This window comes from Haemaphysalis longicornis, unplaced genomic scaffold (assembly GCF_048455015.1).
Source record: "Haemaphysalis longicornis isolate Haplotype H1 unplaced genomic scaffold, Haemaphysalis longicornis Haplotype H1 scaffold_8, whole genome shotgun sequence".
Classification (NCBI taxonomy): Eukaryota; Metazoa; Arthropoda; class Arachnida; order Ixodida; family Ixodidae; genus Haemaphysalis; species Haemaphysalis longicornis.
In genome coordinates, this window is record NW_027526445.1 from 35,679,445 (window position 1) to 35,705,548 (window position 26,104).

Consider the following 26,104-nt stretch of genomic DNA (forward strand, 5'->3'; position numbering starts at 1 on the left):
TTAGCGCATTTTTTCATTATGTCAAGAGACCAACTAGCCTCCCAGATAGCTTTGATGAAATAAGTGGAAGCCTGCGAAGGCAGTTGCAGCCTCCCGCATCGTGGGAGGCTATCATTAAATCACACCAGACAGCTGAGGAGACAGCTGACTTTATCATGCGGTTGACAGAGAAGGCTAGACAGCTGTCTGTCAAGACAGATTTCTAAACGGTCCGCATATTCGGTGGGGAGAAGTGGAGTATACACAATAGTTAAAAGCTAGGTAAAATAAACAGAGACGGCGAATTGGCCAGCGAGAATGAAGCGAAAAACATCCTGGAGACGTGTAGAACAGAGAAACTAGAAATTTGGAAGGAAGGTTTTTCTAACTATACACGATTCAGTGTATTGCTTTTTTTAAACAGGCAGCGTGTCGAAGAACATGGGCATACACAGCTACCAACAGGCAACATGATAAAACTTGCGTTTGCTGCGGAAGGGATAGGGAATCTATTGAGCATATTGTGATAGGCTTCATAAAAATGGAACAGTGGCGGGGCGATGGGGGAACGACAATGTTTGGAGGCTTTGAGATTTAGTGTAAGGAGATTGATTCATTGATTGATTGATTGATTGATTGTGGGGGTTTAGCCCGTCAAAGCAACGCAGGCGATGAGGCGCGCCGTAGTAGAGGGCTCCGGATTAATTTTGACCACCTGCAGGGGATCTTTAGCGTGCGCCTAAATCTCGTACACACAGGCGTTTTTGCTTTCGCCTTCATTGGAAAAAGCGGCCGCCGGTGCCGGGAATGAAACCCGCGACCTCGTTCTCAGCAGCACAACGCCTTAGCCACTGAGCCACCGTGGCGGGTTTAGTGTGAGGGGAAGCGTCAACTTTAAGGTCATAGAGGTGACGAAGAGGCGGCTGGAGTGTCGGTGGTAGAAGAGAGGGAAAGAGAGTGGGATCAAAGAAAAGTAATCAAACGCAGCAGAATTTAGAACAGCACGGGGAAAAACAAGTGTGCAAGGGCCAGAAGGGGTGGTGGTGGGACTTTAAGACCGGGGGGGATCGTGTAGATATCGGCGAGAGAGAGAGAGAGAGAAAACTTTAAAGGAGCCATGAAGAGAAAACAAAAGTTTGTTTTATTCGAAAGATTAGGTGTTTCATAGTACCCCAAGCGCTTTCCCGGAATCGAATGATGCTTTATTCACTGAGAAATAAGGCAATTTAAGCCAAAATTTTAAATCTCCCTCTAAAATTGCACATTTGGTCACGTGAGCATTTGGCGTCACACGGGCAGGTCCATGAAACAGATACTCAGTATGTCGACTCCATATAGCGCCCACACGCGGGGATCAAACAGGAACCGGAAACCGAGACGGCGGCCATTTTAAAAATACTAGTAACACCTAGTGCACACACAGCTCTAGTCATGGAATCGCCTCCACCGGACAACGAAGCTCTCGCCGAGGAGCTCGGGCTTCCATTCAACGACCTGACACCGCTTGTACGCTCAATGCTTTTAAGTGCACGAGCGGCAGGAGTCGTCGGATATATGGATGGGCCGGAAAGTGACCATTCCGCGACACCCTCAACGGGTGAACGGCCAGCCGTCGGCACCGCTGCCTCGCCACCCCCGTCGCGACGGACGAATACAGGCTGGTACGTATGTGCCGTATTTTTATTCAGTAGCGGTATCGCTTATGCCAGTTGGCTGGTGTCGTGTATGGAAAGCCGTTCGCGCGAGCTCTCTGCTCCGATCAGAAAGATACGAGCGTCAATGCGCTGTGTGTACGGTATTTTTTTTCCAAGCTCAGAGCGCCTTGAACGTAGCAATGGCAGCCTTTTGTTTCTGCATTTTCTTTTGGGAACTGAATTAGTTCGGCCGTGATATGTCGCTAGTGCGTAAGGAGTGCAGCCTGCCAATTTAAGTGTACAACACTGCAGTGCAGCGATGTAAGACATGCAAGCGCCTTCTGATTGTCGTACATCGGGGAAGGCCAGCTGCGGCAGCGCAACCCCTGTCAAAGCGCGCTCCTGCGTGCGCGATAAGAATATCTCGAGCCCTCCCCCCTCCCCCTCGATTCTCGCTTTGACCCAAAACTCAGGCGTTTCCCACTCCTCCCTCCTTCTCACTTCTAAATGTCATATTTTCTCGATTTATCTCACCTACTCCAATTAATATCTCCCTCCTGTATTTAAAATGGAGTACAAAAATTAAAAAAAAATGGCGAATATGGGCTTCAAATCTGTGTACCCTTCTAGGCAGGACAGGTGCAGTTCCAAAAATTAAGAAAATACTACACTTTGGGCACCCCTGATGCTCCTGTCATGCTTAGAGTGTTTTCTTGCAATTTCTTTCAGGTGTGACTGCAAACACTGCGAGGTTCTTGCGAATTTCACCGAGAGCGAATGCCTGTGCTGCACGGAGCTTGGAGAAGAGGCCCAAGCATTGCATTTTGAAGAATGCATCACGGAGCACCCAGATTTTTCTATTCTTTGTTTAAATATGGCTGTACTCCGTGTTGCATACTTTGAACTGCGTGCTAGAGGAGATCACATGGACAGCGACATTCACAAGTGACGTGTTTTTTTGGTATTGCATGGAGTCAAATGCAGCAACCATGGAGGGTTTGGAAAGGCGCACAAAGCAGTCCACAATTCATTGGTGTAGCCTAGTGCACATGAAAATGCCTTGTAGCTTTTCTTTAGTGCGAGAGCACGAGATGCACCCTGCCTGAAAAAGGTATGATTCTGAAGCTGCCTGAGCAAAACAGTGCAAGGCCACAAGAAAGAGGACTTTCTCCATCAGTAGGCAATGCCAAGCAGGGTGGGCATGCGCCCGGTGGTTTGTCTGGCACCAACCCTTCTCTTTCTTCTCTCCTCTCCTCTTTCTTCCCCCTTGTCCAGCTCTAGCTGTGACATGCATTGGCTTGGCACATGTTCCTTCTAGCTCTTGCACAACAGCTCTGCTTTTTGGCAGTGGTATATCACTTGCTCTGTGCACTTCTATTTTTTCCCCTTACCCTGGGTGAACTGCTATGTAGATGGGAACATAATGAAATGGTTTAAACGAGTTGCACAAGATGCATAGCCTGGGGTCCCCGTCTTGTCATTTTACATCCCAAAACCCACCCTGCGATGCATGTCGATGTTCTGATGTAGTTGCCAAGTAACTGTCTGAGTGTTGTCCGTCCTTTTAGAGAAATCAGTATGCTCAAATGGCTTTGTGAATATTTCATTTGGGTATTGCTGGCAAAAGAAAGTGGGTTTATATGAAAAGCCGACCAGAGTGGTTATCATGCTGTGATTGGAGAAACTTGGGGGTAACGCCATGCTTTCCTTATCTCATTTGCGTTTCGGGTGTTCATGCAACACACAAATAAATACCTCTTTCTTGGGAAGGCCTACAGAAGACGCAGAAGTAAAACAAAATAATGAATGCAGAGACCAGCACAGAGGAAAAGGAGGTGTTACTTGTTCAAAACAGATCGTTGCACATCAGTCCATAATGCGTGGAAAAAATATATTGCAGCGTGGGTGTAACAAGGTTTTGCCCATCACTACCACCCAGTTATTCCAGTAGTAATTGCATACACTTAAAAAGAGACCCGTGTGCAAATATAATATCTTAATAAGCAAGGCCCCTTCACGAAAGCATCTCCACAAGAAAAAGACATCCCGTAACTTAAAGAGCAGCAGTTGCCTCTTTGTTTCTTGCGCAAGGTTCAAAAGCCATATTTTGTATACTGCCATCCGAGAACATCCGAGATGCTGTTTTGCGAATGTAGCATTGGCTTATTTTGCACAGGCTGTTTGATGGGTTTTATTTCATGTTATGTATATTTCTTTCCCTAGGAGGTATCGCTATGCTGCATACCGGCAGTTTGTGCGTTGGGTGTGGGGGCGGCTGCCAGGAGGTGTCCGTTTCGTGATCCCGTCCTGTGTGGTGACGAAGATAAGGGCTTCGTTCCCAACAGAAACACCAACAGGATTCAAGTACCCTAGGTACCCCACGGCAAGTATTGACGTTTATTTACCGTCACTGATTAAAACAATGATATCATGGATTAAATTACGTTCATTAACACCAGGTAAATTAAACAAACTATCAGAACATAAAAAGTCATGGCACACCTAAAAACAAGCACAACTCGGTAATGTATGAACCCTCACATGTGGTATGTCATTTGGATAAATAATAAACTTTCACAACTGACAGGTTGCAGTGCTGCATGTAAAAAATAATGAAGATTTTCATAGACACAGTAGATAAATTGCAAACTTCCACACAGCAGAGATGACACTCCTAATAAAAGTCGCAGTAACATGTCATGTTTCTGCCATCACAGGTACAATCTCACTTTATGAATGAACTTCTGCAGCAGAGCCATAATGCTGCACTTTAAAACCATGATGTAAATTGAAAAAACTAGTCTTTGGTCACTTACTTAAGGCTACTTCAGTGTCCGAAAGATGTCTTCAGACAAAACGGATGAGAAATATTGGGCAGCTTTCAAGTTTCATGCTACACAATGACAGCAGTGGTGCAAAAGAGGAAAGAAAAAGTTAATACTTTGTGAACTCCACATTAGCATTCAAGTGGTGAGGCCAGACAAAACTGCAGGCACCACTGCAGTTGCGCAGTTGTTTATTCGAGTGTGACTTCAGTCGGTCACATGATAAGGACTTGATAAGAATAAGGACCTGTGACCTGATAAGAAACCAACGAGAAGACGGCTGATGGTAATTGTGTTAAAATGGCCATCGTTTTACTGGGAGAAAGCAGCCCACAGAAATTGTTTTTGGTCTTCATGGCCTCTACAAGCCAGTGACCATTACCACAACAAAAGACTTTCATAAAGAAGTAAGATGGCACCCCTAAAACAAAGAAACACAAACTTGCAGTTTTTTCGGCCATCACGTCTGCATTCACACGTGGAGACAACATGCTTCGAAAATAAAAGAGTAATGCTGCACTTAAACAACAATAAACAGTTTCTCAGGAGCACTGGATTAACAGTAAACATTTGTGACTGAAATATTGTTGAGCATAGAAAAAATGAAGTCCCAAAAACATGTAATCATTGAACTGTCAGATTCATGAAATCGAGGGTTGGACGGAAGGCCGTCTGGGGGCCGAAACGCCTTTTTTGGATTGTAAACATTCCTGGTCGGTGCCAGTTTTTATTGTCGTGTCAGGTTGATTCATGCCTGGGTAACCATTTCACAACAGTTGTGTGATGCTGCACTTAAAGGAGCCATGAAGACAAAATACAAGTTGGGTTTATTAAAAAGACGGCTTAGTCCCGATAACAATGATACCAATATCATAGCAATCTTCGAACAAATAACGTAGATATGAAAGAAAACGTATGAAGCCGTGGCGACCCCCTAGCCAATTTCCCGCAACTTTTCTATGACGCCACGGAACCTTGTTTGTGCGATTGGCGGCCGCCTAACTAACCTGTGGCGACGACACATGACTCGACGTTTGTAATGGGGCCTCTAGTTCCGTTTGACTGCATCACTTGAATGCTAACGTGCCGTTAACGCACTGAAAATTGTGTTTTATTGTTGGCCCGTATGACGTCATTCTTGCTCATAACACGTCACTGTGGCGCAAAATTTGAAACTTTTTAAATACTTCTTGCTTTTTTTCGTTAAAAAAACGTCTTTTGTGGCTGTAATGGAGCTGAGTGAGATACTGAATCCTTGTTCTTTCAAATTAAATGAAGTTGTATTTTCTCTTCATGGCTCCTCTAAAAGAAAAGTCCCATTCATTTTTCCTGGACAGAAAAAGTGAAGCCACACCTCTAAAAAATTAACGGTTACTTTTGTACCTAAGTGAAGAACTTGGACATTCGAACGGTGATGGTGGGATTTAAAAACACACAAAAAAAGAACTTCATCACAGAAACGCGAATAAGTTACAAACTTTCATAGAATGAGCATGGCAGTACACTTTAAAAAATATTGGGTGAAATCATGATCAACAACTTCCACAAAACAACAGCTTTGGCCTTAAAGAAATGCAGTAAATGGACCTTGAAATATTGAAACATTGAGGAGTTAGCAGCCAGGAATAAAGTCGAAACTTAAGGAAAAGGATCTTGCAGTTTTACGAGAAATCTGTGGAACACAATTCGAGAGGTGTTGCCGCATCACTCGGGATGCAATGTCGGCTTCTTGAACCGCTTCCTGCGTTCTACTGCTGCGTGAGCTGCGCTTTCTCCTTTCTGGGCAGACTTAGAGAAAGCTGGTGGGGCTTTGGCTGGAATGCTTTTTTTGGCTTCTTCAAATGTTTGCCTTGAAGAGCATAGCTGAATGACAGCATTGTGAAGGTCTGGCACGTAACCTAAAAAGAGAAACACACATGTTCTATGAAGGGTCCATGAAAAAAAATACAAGTGTGGTTCATCAAAAAGACCCCTTTGTCCCAATAACAATGATACCAGTTTTATCTAAAACTTCGAAAGAATACCAGAAATGTTGAAGAAGACATGTTTGAGGGTACCGTTACAGTCTGCGGACTCTGGGACCCTCTTCTATATATTAATATGCTTGTATACCTGTACTCAAAAAGAAATTTGATTTTGATTTGAAAAAAAAAGGCAGTGGGGACTCTCTAGCCAGTTTCCAGGAAATTTTTATGACGCCACAAAATCTTGTTGGTGCAATTGGTGGCTGCTGAACCAACCCATCACTAAGACACGTGACTGGACGATTGTAGTGGGGTCTTTAGTTCCATGTGATCGCATCACTTGGATGCTAACGTGTGGTTAACACCCTGATAACTGTCTTTAGTGCTGGCCCATATGACGTCACTCGCGCCCATATCGTGTCACTGTAGCACAAAGATGTTCGTTGTACGTGAGATTTTATGCCATTGAAATAACGTATATTTTGACGGTCACGCATGTTTTGTCCGTTATAAGCGAAAGTTCGTTTTAAGTGGGGCCATTATATGTGGGCTCGACTTTTTAAATCTGGTTGCTTAGGGGGACACTGATGTGAAATAATTGGTTATTAAAATCTTATTTGGGGTTGGACTGTGCAGTTCAGCCCCTATTAGGCATTATTTTATTATTTAGCCTCATGTATATTGGTGATGGGCGGCAGAAGACCGAACAAACCCTCTGCAATTTGCAGCCACCGTGGCAACTATCATAATGATGTTTTTTATGTCAAACTGTTATCCGTCTTCATGCGATGGCAGTTTTAAAAATGTTGATCTTCACTCACTCTATGGTTGTCCATTTTAGTTTCATAACAATATTTCCTTTTGGTTTGTTTACGCACAAGCTGCACATGCTTAACGTGCTCGTGATTTGCTGAACTTAGCCCTACATATTTGTGAGTCTGCCATCACAGCCTCCACCAAATCAGCAGAAAGTGTAGTGCGAGGGAAATGAAACCTTAGAACGCACGTTTTCTTCTTCTTGAAATTGTTTATTTTCATGCTTCTTTTGTTCCTGGCAGTAGTACATATACTAGCAGTGAAAATAGCTAGGTGTTTTAAGTAGGTTTTCTCGTGCTACACAAGGATTTAGTGTGCGACAAACAGGTGCACCTAGCACAAGGGTAGGCTGTCGTTTTAACTGCTTTTCACCTTGCTTCCCCAGGATCGCCGAAAGCATCGCTCCCAGCAGCCATCGCCTTAGAATAACCCCTGCTGTATCCTCGCCCTCTATACAGCATCACTGGCTTCAGGAGGACCTTCAGTTTTGCCCACCTCAAGTGCCTGTGCGTAGCAGGACGTCACGTACGTGTTCTGTGTGACAAGAATAGTTCACTGCCATCCTGCTGCTGCATGATCAAAGTCCTGACAAATCCTACTGCATATCACACATACCGAGCAAAGAGTTGAATAAAACACTTCAGGTTCTCCACTCAAGCGAATGCTTGAAAAACTGGCACTTTAGATGAATTGGTAAGGGTGTACTGGGCCAGTGGATTTTTACACATAGCAAATATGTTACCACCATCACCATTAGCCTAATTGTGTCCTTTGCAAGGTAAAGGCATCTTTCGACAGATTTCCAGCAACTTCTATCACGAGCCTGGCGATCCCATTCTTTGCCCCCGAAATTTCACAGTCATCCCTAATATCTATCTGTAACATCTGTACATGAGTAGCCTGTTTGTGTGGAATCAACTCATCTGCACGTCCATTCTCGGGCTTCCGGCACCATCTGAAATGGTGATGGTGGTAGTGGTGGTGTCTTTGGTAACACAGCTTCGTTGCAAATACCTAAAGTGTTTGATTGAGCCAGTGCATTCGCCAGTAGAGCAGAGGAGGCAGGAGTACATATAATTGGAATTGGATTGACAGGCTGCAAATTCTCCAATCTCGCCCTTGAGTCAGCGAACTAGAAACAGGTACTTCCTATCGCAGGCTATCCGGCCCTTTTCTTGTATTTCAGGCCATGGGTATGAGATCGGGAGAGGTGACGAGTAAACTTTTCCCTGCCTATAATATTTAAAGGTTTTAATAAAGGGGCCACGCAGACAATACAAGTTTGCTTAAATCAAAAGATTTAGTGTCTTATAGTGCCCCCAGAACTTGTGTTGCAGCAAACGATGCTCTCTTCACTGAGACTTTAAAAATTTCAAAACAAAATGTTGGTTCTCCCATTGGATCATGTGATTCATGACCTCAACAATGGCTTATCCGGGGCAGGTACTTATGTGAACCTTAGTAGGCTGACTAGGGCTGCAGCGTATGGGAAAACGCCTTGTTACCATCAGTATGCCTACATGGTGCTCAGGACCACTGTCCGCACTTACTTTGTTTTTGCCCGTATTACAACTGGCTTATTTTTGTTGCGGTTGATATTAATTGTTTCATAAACCATTGCGTATGCTCGACAAACAGGGTCACATAAGACCATGTTGCTTGCGCCAGTTGGCCAGTGTCGTGTCAGACAACCTCAAAGTGCCGGACAGCTGTGTAGCTATAACAAGCATAGTGCACTGGTTGCTTGTATGTTTTTGTGCACTTGCATAGCTTCTATAAAAAGAACATGATTTAAATTTAAGCTCAAACAGCTCGTTCCTGCCTAACTTACATTTGCATTTGACAGCCTCAGCCAATCGCACAACTGTGCATAACAAGTCTTAGGTTCTTGAGGGGAAATGAACTAGGGTGTCACATGGGCATTCTCTGTTTTCCTAATCATACAGCTTACTTGAGTTAAGTTAACAGTTAAAAGTCATGTCTGTGTTATTTTCACGAGGCAATCTTTTGAAGAAACCAAACTTGCATTTCGTCTTCATGGCCCTTTTAATTAAGGGGGCACATGGGTCTTTGGGACCAAAAAATTGCCCAAAAAAAGCATTTTCTTAGGAATAACTTTTCTTTCGATTTGCACAGTTTTTCCTGCAAAAATTCCCTATGTGGAACAGTGCCACATACTTATAAAAGTCACATAGGCCCGATTTCACGAAGGAAATAATTATTTTCCTATAATTGTCCACTTTTTTGCCTTGAGTGGTATCGCAGTGACACAAAATTCTCGAGAGGCCCATCCCAGCATGTAGTGCAGCTAGGAACATCATTTCTTTTGCACTGTGAAGCTGAATGTCTAAACCATGCGATATGGGAAGCAGATTTTGCATTTTGTGTTTCAGTAGCTGTTTAATTACCATTATTTTTAATTGGTTAGCAGGAGTAGTTAAAATCCAGAAGTTAGAATTGATGCAAAGCAAAAAAACTGCTTCCCATGTTTCATTTCCCACAACTTCTGCTATCTATTCATGTCTTGTTGGCAATCTTTTGTGGAATAGTTTTTTCCTACTCTTCTAAAAAAAGTCAAGGAATTTTTTTAATTAACACAGAGACTAGTTAACTCACATCAAAACTAATGACATATTTGAAATCAGCTAAAAAACTGACCAAGCCTATGAAGTTTCATCAGAATTGGTTGGAAAACAAAAAAACGTTTCTAAGACCAGTGTGCTTCCTTAAGATTGCTGCTGCATGATTAACAGCTACAGTAAACAAATAGAAAAATTTGCCACAATACTGAGATATCACCTGTGCCAAATAAAATGAATTTACCAAAGGTTGCAGGCGTTTTGCGTTCACTGGCCGTCACTGTCCCAGGTGTGGCCCTTGATGGTCTCACACGCCACATCGGGTCACCACTGGCTGTCTCAGCTTGCTTTCGGCTGGTGTTCTCGTTGAAGTGAAGAGCTGCTATGAGGGTCCTAGAAAAATAACCAATGTGATGTATATATATATTCATGGCATACGGGCAGTGCTTATAACTTTTTCATAAGTTTGCAATATCTGTAACTTTAATCTCGGAACAGTCTCTTTTTTTCTTAGCGTTCACTGCTGTCCAATGCAGGAAGTGGCTGGTGAGGCACCAAGGCCACAACAGAAACTTCTTCAAGGGGTATGGTTCTCCATCCCCCTGGAGTTTTAAAAGAAAAAAAAATAATTTTCCCACTTTTTTTTTTAGCAGGGAAGGCTGGGAATTGGGGACTTTTGACGTAAAACTGACTGTTGAGATATGGCTCTGCTCTAGCCAAAGATTGGATTTGAAGACTGGGAATAGCAAAAGCGAGAGATATTTAAGGCCCCAAAATCTAGCCAAATTCTCTCTAGTTTGAAGCATTTCACCCCTGATTAATTATTTAAACTTGCAGAATTACACTGAAAACCTAAACCTTGGTTACGAGGAAGTTTGTAGTGGCAAGCTAGGAACCTATTCAAGCCACTTTGGAAATTGGCAAACGTCCACCACTTAGGGTTGTTTCTGTTTTTGCTTTGTCCAAAAGGATGCTTTTATTTGTTCTACACGTGTTTTAGAGATGTAGATGTTTGATTATGTTGCTCTTTCTATGAAAAGAAAGCCTTACTTCGAATGTAATGTGAACCCAAAATGGTGCACCACATTGGAAGGTGTTTTCGACTGCTTTGTTATATGGAAAGTTTGCAGTTGCAAAAGCAAAGTGTTAATTGAGGATGGATACAAAAGCCACTGCTGCCGACACTGTGCTCCGAGCAGGAGGTATAAAATCTTTCTCACAAAATGGCTTGGCCCCTCAAAGCTGCTTGTACTGCGTTTTATCTGCAGACTGACTCCTGTTGATTTCAACCTGACAGGGGAAGCTAGTTGTGACAAAAAAAAAACCAGCAACGTACTTGAGGCAGCCAAGAACAGGCAGTTTGTATACCGACTCAGTGCATTGTGATGATGCAAGAATTCTGTAATACTTGACCTAGCATAGTAAGATGTAGCAGGACGTTCCACAGTACAATAACCCCACGTTTTCTAACAATGTAGCCTTAAACATAGTTCTTGCTTGAGGCAATGAAAGCCCCTGGAATTGTACTTGAGCTCATTTGAACCTTCACGCCAGGTAAGCAAGAAATGGGCGTGATGTATTAGTAATTCTCGAGACTTCAACGTTCGTACTTATTTCTTCTTCATTATTTCACTGGGGCCACTTTTTTCTTGAGGTATTGGTACGAGATACTTTTTTAAAGCAAAGCTTTCTACCTCTACCAGCCAACGGTTCTTTCGTGGTAAGCAGGACAAGAAAATTCCAACGTGGCTGGGGAGGCGGAGGGCGCTTTCCACTCACGGATCACAGTGTAGATGGTGTGGCGGAAGGGCGCTATTGACCAGCGTTCCCCGTGCTCACCCCGGGGGGAACGTCAGCGGGACCCTTCCATCGGCTTTGTCGTCTGCTTTAGCAACGGTTGCTTTGAGCCTGATTTGGCGCAGCTTTGCGTCCATTGCGCGCTTACTTCGCACGGCTTGATTAACTTGTTCGACATCACCTCCTGGATAACCCGGACCCAACAGAATAAAGTGGTCGTACGGCAAAGAACGTTAAGGATTGGTTTGAAGGGCGGGAAAAGAAAATGTGCAGACCACATACAGACATCTGGCCGCTAGAGAAACAAAAACCTTTTGCACACAGCTTGCCACGCATGGGACTGCATTTTTTAAATTGCTGAATACAAATTCGATTGTGTTTTAACAGGTATTACAAAAGACTAATGGAGCAACTGGTTCTGATAAATAGCGAATGTGAAAGTTCCCTCAGCTTTCTCGCAATTCTCAAACTTACTAAACTATATTTAGTTTAATGGTATAAATGGGAATCGCTAAGCTCACATGCCAGATTGTTTCGGTGTCTGCGTCTGTGTCGCGTGGTGGTGTAGCCCCGGGCTAGCATATCGGGATGGCTAGGTTCTGCTGTCTCCCCCTTCGAAAGACGCTCCTCTCCGTTTGCTTTCTCCCGACTCACGGCCGGGTTACAGCAGCGGCGTCCGCCACTCTAGTCCAGCCGTGGCTGACGCTGCTGCGTTCGGGATGGCGTCCCCGCGAATTCCAGTTAAAGGCTGGAGGAATCTCTGGTTTCACTCTTTCTAGAACCACGTGTGTGAATTTGAGTGACGTCGCATGGAGAATTGTTGTAGGTATCGGTTAAAGCTTTGCTTTCTGACCGCCTTCACAGCGTAGATTGGAGCCAATTTTTATTTTTAATCAAGACTTCAAGATATTATAAGTTCCAGCTGAAATTCCGCATAACTATTTGAATGGGCATTTAGATTAGTCTATATAAGCCAGTCACATTAGTTAGACGTTACATGTCTTAAGCCAAAGTGTGGGAAAGTAGCTGGTGAGTCCTTACCCTTGCTTATGATTTCTTCAGTGTTTGACAAGTTTGTGGTACTTCTATGAAGCACTCTTTTGGTTAGAGGAACGTTGTGTGTTGTCTTCATGTTCTCTTTAAATTAAATTGGAACCAGTGTTACTTTTATCAAGTAGTATCACAAACTCCATTTTCTGCGGATAGTTTTTCAAGTGAAGATGTCGCGGATTTCTGTCACATTTCATGTTTGTAAAGAAATGTGCATGTGCCACTTTGGAGCATGAAAAAATGTGCTACCTAGTTTATCTCTACCCACAATGAACATCTAGCCAGCTGTTGGTAAAATTTTTTTGGGGCTCAAGCTCCATGATGACAACTCACCGAGCCTTCATTCCCTCGTATGTGAAAGCGGTTGACTTTGGTGCAAAATTATTTAGCACTATATGGAAAGATTCCAGTGCGTAGGTTTGAACATCCGGTGAGAGTTGACGTATGTCTTTCACGAGGAGTGGCGCCGTAACAATGCTCTTAATTTGCTTGTAAGCAGCAGAGTCTGAGGGAGAAAAAGCGATGCAAATTATGTGTACGCGCATGCCATCACATGGGAGTGTGCAGTCATACACTCTGGCAAAGCTGCCTGTTCAGGTTATGGCAGGGAAGAAATGGTGGTGGATCGAAGCGAAGTTTTATATTTTTAACTTATAATTTACAACGTAAGACAATTTGCATTTGTCATTTGCTTCCAAGGTAAAACCCTACAGCATCAGCACATTGCAGGATCCTTTACAGGTATTGGATATCTAAAAGATAAAAGCTTGGACATTTGATATTCTGCTGTGACATTTTTTATTACATTGCTGCACCTTATGCAAGGGAGAGGAGATGGAGGCACCACAGCCACCTTCCAGTAAACAGGGTGACCCAGAGCTACAACACCCCGCACCATCTTTTGCAGATATGAAAAACAGTGAGACGGCTGCCGCATGCCACGGCATTCTGGTCTCAACTTGCGCTCCTCTCTTATAGCGCAGGGTGAGATGTACGAGTAGTTTATTTTTAGGTATAAAATGAGGTATAACATTTAGGTATTTTTAGGTATAAGTATAACATGCTCAGTAATACTGCCACACCAAGCAGGTGAACAAAGGCAGATTTACTCATCTTCGCTTTAGGGAAGGCAGCTCAATTCAACCTTACGTCACGCCTGCAAGAAAAATGCACGTACAACACCTCGCGTATGTCTTCTCACATGCCCACATGACTTTCCCATAAGACCTCACATTTTGGTTCCTAAAAAATAATTGACCCTTCCCTAGTCCCAAAAAGAAACCGTTCTCACAACACACTGGGCTGCAAAAGTCCTGCATTACTCCATCTCAGTACACTTCTTGAAAACACTCTTTACAGCAGAACTACTTACTAGAGAGTGGCTCTGGTCTGTGCTAGTTTGTACATCTTCGATGGGAATGAGCTTGAATAAAACGAACACACTTGGGTTTCACATACGGGGTCAAAATATGGTGCTTTAAATGTGTAAATGGTTTCAACTTCATATTTATTTGTAGATACTGTAATTGCTGATGTCAGTAAATGGAGCGAGCATGAATACTTGAGAGTTGGACACCGATTGTTGGTTTGCAATTCATAACTTGGATTATACCATTGCTAAAAATATTACTGGCGTGTCACCTGCACCACGTTGTTTGCTCTTCACAATTAATAGTTTGCCCCAGGACGGCCACTGTGAGACAATTACTATCCAACCTTTCCAGTCTGCGAATGAGGAGAATTGCTAGCTTTGTGATAATGCATCCCCTTATGAATAAACTTGAAGTTTTCGAGGTGCATCCCAATACACCACAAAGAAAAAGAAAAGAGTATGAAGAAAAATCCCAACAAGAAGGCCATCAGTGAAGAACTTTCAGTTGGGTGAGGGAGGAGAGGGAGATTACATTTAATGAGCATATTGATGCAGGTCGTCTACTAGTATTAATTGCACGTCAATTAAATAGCTTGACTGCAGTGCAAATATTTCCTCCTGTGCATGTATAGACCTTTCATGAATTGCTGCCAATCATTAATTTTTTTAGTATAAGAGTCAAATGATTAAATTGTCTTTTTCGGACGTTGCAGAAGTTTAAAACTTTCTCTTAATGGCTGGCTTGGCCTGCCATTATCGCAGATGATTATGAGATGTAAAATGTTGATGTGAAAATCCTGCAAAAAATAGCAAAAGAAAATAAGCTTCATTTAGCTTTTCCACTGCTGTGCATGTGTTGTTACCTACCCTACAATTATAGACGGTTTTATCATCGTTTCCACAACACTTTTCATGTTTTCACATGTATTACACGCTGATCCTGTCACAAACCTAATGCAATCCAGTGTCGGTTTTCTTTCTGGTACTTCGCTGTAAAAAAATCCATAGCTTAAAGCAGTTGAAATGAATTCTACTCACCAGCAGTGAGGCATTCCAGGTGCAAAGGCCTGTGAAGGCACCTTTGGTAGAGGTCACTGTGCCCCTCATGTAACCCTAGTAGGTTATTCAGCATGCTCTGCCACGCTGCAGCAACCACGGCGCCATTTCCTTTGCTAGCAGATGCGCACCAGTATAGGTGATTGACAATGGCTGGCGTCCATTTGCTGATCATCATGCAGCCAGCTCTTTTTGAGGCCGCATTGAGTTTCTTCCGCAGTCCTACAAATTAACAGCAGTAAAAACTTATTACCTTCCAGAAAGGTGGGACACGAGGCACTGTAAAGGCGGGATTTGCAAGATTGTTGCCCCACAAGCAACATCAATTGATCATGAGCAAATTTCTTTCACCACGAGTTTACACCTGGTTATCTCTTTGAACAGGCAGCAAATGTAGGTCAGTTGTCGAATTTTCCTCCCTAAGAACAGCCTGAGCAAAACAACGGAATAAGCAAGAACGACAGAGGAAGTAGTGACTAACAACAAATTCGTTTGTTAGGCAGTTCCCCGATTCTTGCTCTCTGCTGTCAATTACCCCGTTGGTTTCCACTCTGTATTCTGAAAGGGGCCATGAGGACAAAATACAACTTTACAAAGAGCTTACCACTGGTAACTCACTCAGCTATATTACTACGACTAGGAATGTTTTTCCAACTTGAGAACGAAAAAAGGTAAACATTCAAATTTCATGCTAAAGTGACGCAATGTGGCCATGAGCGACATATTATGGGCCAGCACTAATGACACTTATTATAGTGGTAACTGTACATAAGCATTCAAGTGATACTGTAAACTAGAACTGTGGGCCCCACTAGAACAGCTGAGTCATGCTTCTTGACAACCAAGAATCTGTGGCGTAAAGAAATTATCAGAAAGTGGCTGGGAAGTCGACACTGCTTCATTTCTTCTCAGTTTTGTGTAGCGATATGAAAATTGACATATCATATATATTCCCATATATATATCACAATGCTTTACTTTCGCTCCCCCTTTTTTATTTCATTCCTTTAATTTCACCATTTTCACCCTAGCATGCCTCACTGTTAGTGAGGCTAACGTTTTCAAATTTCGTTCAAGTTTCTCTCTCTCTCTCTCTCTCTCTCTCTCTCTCTCTCTCTATTAGTAATAGTGTCATTCTTATCAGAACAAAGCAGTACTTTGTAATGAAACAAACTTGTAATTTGTCTTTATGGCCTCTTGAAGCAAGATCTAAGTTTTCTGAAATTTTCAGCCGTGAAACAGTAAATAAACAAACGTCAGTTTAAAATGGTACAGTAGTACAGTTGAACATCGTTATATAACAACAAACACTGATATCGTGAATTATCAACCATAGCGAACTAAATACGAACTTTGGTTGGCCAGGCCTAATTTGTGGCACTTATTCTATTTATAACGAAACCAAAACCTCAAAGGCCTCGCGATATCGGCTGTAATGAAGAAATACTTGATCAGCATGAGGCTCAAAACTGCAGAGCTAGCATAAAAAGCAAAATAAAAAGTTGAAAAACAATAATTATTCTTAATCGTTTGAAACGGTTGCCGAAATTTCGGTCGATTGGCACAACAGCAAATTTTACTGCTCCGAAATAAGAACGCAGGCCTTATAAGAACACAGGCCTTATAGAACACAGGTCCGAAATAAGAACACAGGCCTACAGAACAGAACTTTGTTCTGTTGTAGTGTCATGTTTGTATGTTTCCGGTCTAGTCCCTTGAAATGCCACAAAGAGACAGGTAATGATTACCTTGTTTAAGTGGGTTGGAAGCCTAGAATAATGCGTTTTTGTTCTAGTATTTTTGCACGAGCCAGGCTGCTGATTTGTTAGAGCCGATTATTACTTGTACTGTTACAACGAATATTGCATATAAGAAACTAACTTGCTACCCCAATATTACTTCGTTATAATGAGGTTCGACTTCATGAACATTACAGTACCTTTTGATACGTGCCAAACATCAAAGTAGTGCAGGATTTCAGGTTCCTTTTCTCTCATGTGTTTTTTGATCCCCGAGTGCCTATCAGTGGTGAGAGATTTCACCGCTATGCCTGAAGACTGGAGAAACTGAAGACCTCTGATCAAGCCTTTTTTTTCCATGTTTGAGCTGGCTTTTACATCTTCACTCTGGAAAAAAATATAGATAGTTGCATAATATATATGCCATATACAGCAGATCAAATGGCAATGATGAACTTTGTCATAAGTCATAGGTTGACATCATGTAAAAAAAAATAAGCCCAAGAACAGTGGTAATAAGAATAACTCTTTTGCTGATCGAACATAATGCCTTCCTTGAAATTACCTCTCCCACTTGGATTTGCTCCGAGTGCAGAATTTTTCCCAGGCTTGCACAGAGGAACGAATACGTCAAGTATTTGGCACTGTGCCCCGGTGAATCGCATCGTCCATCACCACAGATATCCACGCTGCCACTCTTCAGCTGGGACAGCAATTCTGTCTGGTGCTGATGCCACACCTGCCAGGAATGAAGAAATAAAACCGCGTTTAGCCATGCAGTCGCATGTTAACACGGTTAGTACTTATAAGCAATTTAATTGTCATTTTAGATTTCATTATTCCTCAAATGGCTACTACATTGCATGGTGGTTTAGCATCCATTGCAAAATAGTACACATAGGCATGTAATCTTGGCAAGCATTTTCCGTACAACAAGCATAGTGAAATAGTTTTACTGGTACAGCTTTTGTGTTACACAAAGCTTGTGTAAGAGAAAATGTTTTTGGAAAATGGTTTATGTCTCTTGTCACAAAACCAGGCATTTGACTGCCACATAAAGGAGATACCAGTTAGCTCTAATGCAGTACATATAGCAATCACCAAAAATGTCAGTCATTGAGTTCCCTGCACAAGGAGCCATGAAGACAAAATACAAGTTGGGTTTATCAGAAAGAGTGCTTAGTCCCGATAACAATGATACCAATATCATCGCAATCTCCGAACAAATAACCGAGGTATTAAAGAAAACGTGTGAAGCAGTCGCGACCCCCTAGCCAATTTCCCGCAACTTCTCTATGACGTCACGGAACCTTGTTTGTGCGATTGGCGGCCGCCTAACTGACCTGTAGCGACGACACATGACTGGACGTCTGTAATTGGGCCTCTAGTTCCATTTGACCGCATCACATGAATGCTAACGTGCCGTTAACGCGCTGAAAATTCTGTTTTTAGTGCTGGCGCATATGATGTCACTCTTCTCATAAGACGTCACTGTGGCGCGAAATTTGAACGTTTTTCAATACTTCTTGCATTTTTTTCGTTAAAAAACATCTTTTGCGGCTGGAATGAAGCTGAGTTAGATACGGAATCTTAGTTCTTTCAAATTTTCTCTTCATGGCTGTTGTAGTCTTCTTCTGTTGTCTGCAGATTTTTGTTTTCCACATAATAATGGCAAATAGCATTTTTTATCAGTGCTAAGTGTGCAGTTATGCTTCATGCAAAGAAGACAAGGGTATACTAGCCATTGTGACAGCAGGGAGAAGGTATGCTGCTTGATATTCATAAAAAGCACGGTCTACAAATGTGTGCACTTCCATTATTTCAAGCAGCCTCAGTGTTGCGGTCGGACTTGCACCTGTGAAAAGAATGGCAGCTGCCAAGTCAACATTGCCCTTTGGTTTGCGGCCAACCGTTGGCTGGCTTGTCCAAATTTGCTGCTCCCGCTTGGAGCATGCATTGTCCCGACATGTGGTTGTTGCCGTAACACTGGTGCCGTTCAAACTTAGGGTCACTTCACAGGAGCGAGAAAGGCATGTCAAGCAGACTTTCAGAAGTGCCATTAGGCAGGTGTGGAAGACAAGGTAGTAGCCTGAGCTCGGGTTCTTGCTTGGTCCTTCTTCCAAGCTACTTCTGTAACATAAATAAAAAATGCATACTTTAACATTTACAGCATGATGATTGTTTTGCATGTTCTTTCTCGCTGCACCTCAATGGGCAAATATTGTGTTATATTGCACGGTCAACTGCACCTGAATAGGCAAATAAGCCTCTGCCCTATAAGCACGGCTAAGCTAACCAAAGCTATAAGCTAACCAAACAACGGAGTTACTGAGGAATACAGAAGTTGCCAGTGGCAACTCCCCAGCCACTTTCCAGCGATTTCTCTATGATGTCAGAAAATCCTCATTGTGAAATTGGCAGCCACCGGTGACCTAAGCCACCACCAAGAAACAAAACAGGATAATTTTAGTGACGGTCCTAGTTCTGCTTGATGGTATCACTTGAATGTGTACTTAGGTGCAGTGAACACGTGACGACAATGTTTTCAGTGCTGGCCAATATTATGTCACTCCTGCTCAAATTGCACCACTGTAGTGCAAAATTATAAAGTTTATCAATATTCAGCGTGCTTTTTGATTGAAAAACATTCCAGGCACGAACAGAGCTCAGAAGGTTACCAAAGACTAGTTCTTTCAAACTCGACAAACGTGTAAATTGCCTTCATGGCCAGTTAAAAATTCGCTTGTAACAGCTGCCTGCCTATTCACTGAAATGTGGAGCTTCGAAGCTATAGCGGCTCAGCATGACGTGGGGTCTCACTGGATTGCACCATTACATCCGTATTCAGGTAGTAGCACGAGGAGGGATATTTTCCTTTTTAAATTTCAACTTGTTTTCTCCTTTCAACTTTCAGTGCAGTGCACTATTTCTAAGAAAAAGCAAGGAAATCAAACTAACTTTTCTGCTTTCTGAGACAAGGTCAAGAACACCTTCCAATGTTGTTGCACCGTGCTAGCTATGTAGAAAACAAAATTACTCGCAACGATAGCTTTTAACATGCTTGAGTCGCAGTCCTGCGGACTTCAATTATCTTGGAATGCACCCAATATTTAATTGAAATCAGTGAGTGTGCATGCTTGTCTAAACACTTTTTTATAGTAAATTTTTGCCTCCTCTCTTTAAAAATTTTCCTTCCCCTTTTGTTCAGTCATTGCCAAAGACTTTTTCACTCTAACATTTCCTCACTTTTTGTCTTTTTGGGTTCTCCTTGGTACAACAATGCTACAGGCTTTGTCTTTACCATAAAAATAACGTCTTCATGAGACCCAAATAAGTAAAATGTTTTGGAGAAAACATTTCCACGTACTGTTCACCAAGAGTGCTTTCCAAGGCCAGTGTCGCGTCGCCTGGTTCATACACTGTGTCTGAGGCATTGTCTTTGCCCTGTACTGGTGAGACATCAGGTGAAGGTAGGTGAGTTTCAGGGTGTCGACGTTTGACTGGTGTTGATGTAGTATGTCGAACGTCCCGGCTTTCAACTTGTGTTGCTTTGTCACAGGTTTCCTTCACCATGATGTTAACCTGAACACCTGCCCCAAAACCATCAAACAAGGAAAGATGCATTAGTACCAGACGTCCACTTGAAACATCTTCACAATTTATCTGCATAATTCTCGCCAACATGCATTTTCCAACCACAACAAATATATTTATGCATGAGATCCAGCGGAGAGTGAGACAAGTTTTCTGTCTATAAGAGTGAAGTTTCAGAGGAAAGAACAGTGATTCACTTATAAAATCAATGCAAAAGGTATGCACATGCATATCCATTTCCCTAACAGCCTCACAGCATCCCTCGGTCTTCACCCTTCACACATAACTTGTTGACCTCACCAACCGCAGCATTTGATTGGTACTTTCATGAAAAATAAATTAAAGATGGTCGCGCATTGTAATGACTTTGCACCAAGTGTAAATGAGGGGGAATTATTCACCAAGACTTTATCTGGAAATTCAAAAGATGTCCCTTAACAGCTAAACTGTGGGTGTCGCAAGAAAACTGATAAACCAGACGGAAGACCAGTTTGAGAGCCCAATAATTGTTTTAGATCAAGAATGCCTTCATCAATCAGCAAGTGTTCCACCTCTTGGGTTGTAGCAAAATTGGTGGTATATTGTGCATCCTAGAGATGCAGATTAACAAATCTATTCAGTTGATGCTGAAGCACGTATACAAACTGACGGATACAAACTGATCAAGGGCACTGGTGCATCCACATAATTTTTAACGTTCGGTAATAGCACACTTTATATATACAAAAAAGCTGGAAAATTGTTGGCTACATTGATATGCTGGTATCTCGTGAATATTTCCATAAACATGTCATGCCAGCCTGGTTAACAGAAACATTGTAAAAACAAAATGGAAAACCGTAATGTGTATGCAAGTCTGTACACGGATTTTTGGACTCACTCTTGTTTCTCCCAGGGATAAAAGCTTGCACTGCTTTGTCTTGGCCCACATCTTTGCTCGTTTGGGTACCCACACAGAAGCTTCCTTGCCAGTCAGTTTTCTCCGGCAAGTCCGGGCTTGGAACACCAGAAGAAGTGACCTGGAAGTGTAAAGGAGAATTAAATTACTTGACATGCGTGGTTTATTTTGTACAAGGTAAAATTCTGTTTGAAATTTTTGAGAATTGCAGCAATATGAATTTGTCATATTTGTTTTTCTTAAAAAACGCGCCCGTTAGAATTTAAAAGACATTTTTGTATTACTTTGTACCAGCACTGAAGTTAAGAGCACCAATACTTTATCCGCATCTGTAGGGGGTTCGCAAAAAAAATAATAATAGTAAGCGCCGCCCATGCGTACCACAGGGAAATGTGCGGTCTCAATTGTAACTCATGCTCGGAGTTTTCTGGGTCGTAGAAAGTAGTCGGGGCCTCAGAGGACTGCAAAGGGATCGTAATAGACGTGACGTTTCCGTCCAGCGCCGCAAACTAGAGGTGGTACCAGCCGACGCGCGCGCGCATGCGCTACGTTGTTCCCAGATTTTGGCGGTTTAGCTGCAACAGAATAATGTACGCGATCAACGAATACCTGTTCTAAAGGCACTAAGCAAAAAATGACGCATGCACGAAATCTCGAAAACTCAAACAATAATTGATAGTGACTGGACGAACGATATATTCTGCCCTATCACATCGGTTTAAACACCGAAACTAGTATTCGTTGTACTTACCAAGTGACTGTCGCTTCGCTCCGAATACTCGGGTTGACCAGGGAGCACCACAGATGGGACGGCAGTGTACATAAGTCAGCGACGAGTGGCGGCATGTCCCAGGAGTGAGCTAACATAAGGGTCCCTGGCGTAATCACTTCGTCGGAAATGAAGCGAGCACACTCGTACTTCCTTTAGCTCCCTTTCTCCTCCGTTTGCAAAGTTCACAAAGCGTAGCCACTTGCTTCGCCGAGGTTCGTCGTTGGGCAGCGCATGATAGGAGATCTCTTCACCGGCGGGGATGCCGCACTCCCTCGACGGTTTGCCCGTACTACAGGGGCATTTCAGGACGCAGCAACGAAATTTCATTCTAAAGTACTCAAACAAACTGAAGTTTTCAGTGGTTGTAAACTGAAAACGAGCACGTAACGAAAGCAAGCCGATACGACCACCATTCCGAAACTTCTGCGATAAGTGGCACAGTCTCGTCGCTGCTTGCCGTTCCTTACTCCCCTCATTTCTATTTTTACCTTTGCTGGTTGGCGATATGACAGATATGACGCCAACTTCCTGTAAAGGGATTAGGATACCAAGCAAGGTCGCGGCTGTGCGTGCTGGGACGGTTCGTTGGCCCCTAAGAGCCTCGAACCCGAAAATTCGTCTGCGCGACGGCGAGATGTCGAGCTCGGCCGGCGGTATAGTTTCGTACGCATTGGTGCACACGCTTGCGTATTCGTTCGGAACTTCAACCGTTTACTCTACCGTTCTTAGTGTCATAAAAGGAATGTGCAGTATGTTTCATGGGGATATAGCTCACTATGCAAACTGTAAGCCCTGCTTACATGCGTTTGCTTCTGCCAGCCTCCGCCAATCGCAGAGCTTAGCCCATGTGACGGCATAGGTTCTGTTGCGGGAAATGAGCTGGTGGGTCGCATGACCATTCCCGTTTTTTCTAATTATGTAGCTTATTTGAGCGAAGTTTGCGTTATAAGTGGTGTCGTTATGGTTCTAACGAGGCAATCTTTCGAATGAACCAAACTTGTGTTTTCTCTTCATGGCTCCTTTAATGAACACTGAAGAGGTTAGCCCCACAAACGGCGGGGCTTGCTACTTCAGATGGGGGTGAACATAGTGAGGTGAAAAAAAAAGAGGGGAAGAAGTGCGCACCAACAATGAATAAGAGGGAGAAGAAAATAAAATCAGTTCAGAACGTAGGAAAAATTTACAGCACTAGGAGAAAAAATCTGAGGATCCCAAGTTGAAAGAACATCGGTTAGTCCCGTGTCAGACAGAAAAGTCGGCGAGGCAAACCAATAAGGTCAGTTGAGATAGGGCAAACAAGTCGAATAACACCGGAAAGGCGGTTGGTGACAAACACCGTCCTGATATAACGGGGGGGCCTCTAATCATCATAATCATCATCATGGAAATTGTGGATGGTGTATCAGCCGACAGAATAACTAACTAGCTGTCTGGGCAGAAGCCCAACAATTAATGTGATATTTAGGCACATCAGTCCACGTAAACAAATTGGTTTTTCTACCTTTATACAAATCTGAGAAATGTAAATACGTTTGTGTTACAGACATTGAGAAAGTGCCCTAAAGAATAAGTCATGTGGTAAAATGCCCTTGCTTTTTCTATTCGTTGTTGTAAAAAAAAACCCTCGAATGCACGTGAATCTTAACTTTTGTTTAAACAGCAATGGTAAACACAAATCGAATACCTTTGCATTACCATACCGCGAAGAATACATTATTGCGATTACTTAAACGTGGCTACTCACAGAGAAAGCACCCAGAATGACATGTTTATTTTGATGTAATCCGAGAGTAAATCAGATGACAAATTCTTCGAGGCGACATCGCCACGCATGTGGGAGGGTCTAGCAATAGGAGGGAGGTCTAACCTTTATCCCAAATAGTTTGCGCGAAATAACAGATGATTTTTGTTCATAATCTGCTTGTGTGTGACCTTGTAATCATCCAAGCGTAAGAATACAGACCTGTATACCATTACATTACTCCAGGTGTAAAAAACTCTTTCTATACTGCAAGAGCAAGACCAGGGAGGCGGCTTTGGTGGATACGTTTAATGTTAAGTGTTAAATCTGGTGATCTACTACTTCTAAGTAATGAACTCTCATACAAACTTCAATAAACTCATGTTTCAATTTATTGTCGTAAAGGCTCTTTCGGATAAACAGGCTAAAACAAGAGTTCATAGGTTTTTATCAAGACCACCTCAGTTTTTTTTGAAAAATATACCCTTGTCCACAAACGACCACCAACAACACCAGACGCAAGGGCTGTAACATTTGCAACTTCACGTTGAACTAACAAACAGGGCGTTTTAATACACTTGTCTTGGCACCAGATTTTAGTATAATTGTTTTCGAATGACGATCATTTTCACAGATACTGCCCATTTTTCAATACTTCTCAAGCGAGCCGGGAGATTCCTTGACGAGAACCGATGAACGCATGCAACTTTTGCCAGAAGCTTGCGCAATACTTATTTGTTGAAAAAATGGTATCCTGTAGGCTTCTCTGGGCGGTGGTTGAGGAGGCTGAGAAAAAAACTTTTATAAAATCGAACAGTTGCCGATCGCTGAAAAAGATTTTAAAAACACCTTTTTATCAAATAAATCGCGTGGGGGAATTATACGGAATTTGGGTAGTGCTAAAATTAAGCAAATAAATTTTCGTGCATGCAATGTAATTAAGGGTACTGACTAATGTTGATATGGGTTCCATGCCAATAAAAATCGGCATTAAAAGCCCCTTTTGTAAAAAAAAAACATTCCTTATTACTCACTGACAAAAGTAAGCTGCAAAGCAAGACAACTGAATTTTTTACATTACTGCGAAGTATACGATGTAAAAAATATATAAAAGCCAAAATTTAGGGAGAGTACTTGTGACACAAAGTCGACAAACATCTAGTGCCCGCGGCTCTCGCTCGCTACGCTGCTGCAGAGAAAGGTTTGCCCACCTGCCGATATAGCTAGAATGAAAAATTGACACGGCGGCGATGCAGCAAACAGATTCGAGCCAATTAGGGTTCACAGCTAGCCCCGACTTCTGTTTTTCTTTTTTTTTCTGCGTGGCCTGTGCCGACGGTATGGCAGATCGCCGATTGGAAAGTATTTGAAAGCAAAACAGTTTTGAAGACGTGTGCTTTGATCGTGCTTACTCGAGCTAACAAAACGCCTTGTGAATGAGACGTGGTTTGAAGAACATGAAATTTGAGTGTGTGAAGTCCGCGCGGTTCTGACAGTTCAAGTGAACCTGGTCCCAACCCAATCGTTGCAGCAAAGTTTACTCTGTTTTCGTAATAGTTGTAACACTCAAAACACGCTGTAGTAGTGCTAAGTGTTTTATCCTCCGCTGCGTATGCGCCAGTCATGCCAAATATTGTTATGAATATTCCTCTGCCAATAAATCCATCCTCCCCGGTTTGAGTAGCCATGGCTCTTGCCTGCCTTGCGTTATCTTTTTGCTACATTTTGATGGTGAAATCGGAAAATAAGCCCATGCGACAAAAGAGGCCACCGACGTTCCCTATATAACCGCCATATTTGTTCTATGGGGGCCACCTAACATTGATCTATGCTAGCTTGTAAGCGAATGCCCAACCAGCGTCGGAACTATACTCACTAGTAATTATAGGCCTTATTTACCCCATTTTTGGTGACAGCAACTGCAAAGTGCTCGTGCATATGATTGGTTCATGGTACTGGCTCTTGCATGCACAGCGTAGGCTACTGGCTCAGCCAAAAGTGGTGAGTCAGATGCATCCGTCGTATATTGGATGCAAGTGGCATAGCCCTGGGAACACATGGTGTTGCGCGTGGTAGATTTTGCTCTGCAAGAGATTCACCGTGAATGTTCGCTCTATGTATCCGGGCGGGAACGCTGTTATAAAATCAGGGTGGTTGGTCGGTCAGGTGGGGTTGATTCGAGGGGGGACCGCACGGGAGAAGACCCCTATTCTTATTTCTTCACTGACGGAATTACTACTCCTTACCACAAAACATTCTTTTGTGGTAAGGAGTAGTAGTACTCTTTT

The 26,104-nt window shown here is 42.8% G+C and overlaps 1 protein-coding gene across 1 annotated transcript; it reads right to left on the reverse strand.

Annotated features, from left to right (window-relative positions):
- Positions 1 to 6,142: 6,142 nt before the first annotated feature.
- On the reverse strand, positions 6,143 to 22,149 carry LOC144148242 (uncharacterized). The gene is made up of 8 exons (XM_077679811.1): positions 22,055 to 22,149; positions 21,286 to 21,424; positions 20,179 to 20,393; positions 18,554 to 18,941; positions 17,377 to 17,550; positions 17,012 to 17,198; positions 15,055 to 15,294; positions 6,143 to 6,336 (listed from the first exon to the last, which is right to left on the reverse strand). Exons 1-8 carry the CDS (start codon positions 22,147 to 22,149, stop codon positions 6,143 to 6,145), a joined length of 1,632 nt encoding a protein of 543 aa, XP_077535937.1.
- Positions 22,150 to 26,104: the final 3,955 nt, after the last annotated feature.

Excerpts from the sequence above, each read along its gene's own strand:
- LOC144148242 (XM_077679811.1), bottom strand. The coding sequence starts at position 22,149 with ATGCCGCCACTCGTCGCTGACTTATGTACACTGCCGTCCCATCTGTGG. Across the intron at positions 17,551-18,553 it reads TTCTCCCTGCTGTCACAATG|GTGTGGCATCAGCACCAGAC; the intron begins GCTAGTATACCC and ends CATTCCTGGCAG. Across the intron at positions 17,199-17,376 it reads AGCAAATCCAAGTGGGAGAG|AGTGAAGATGTAAAAGCCAG; the intron begins GTAATTTCAAGG and ends ATTTTTTTCCAG.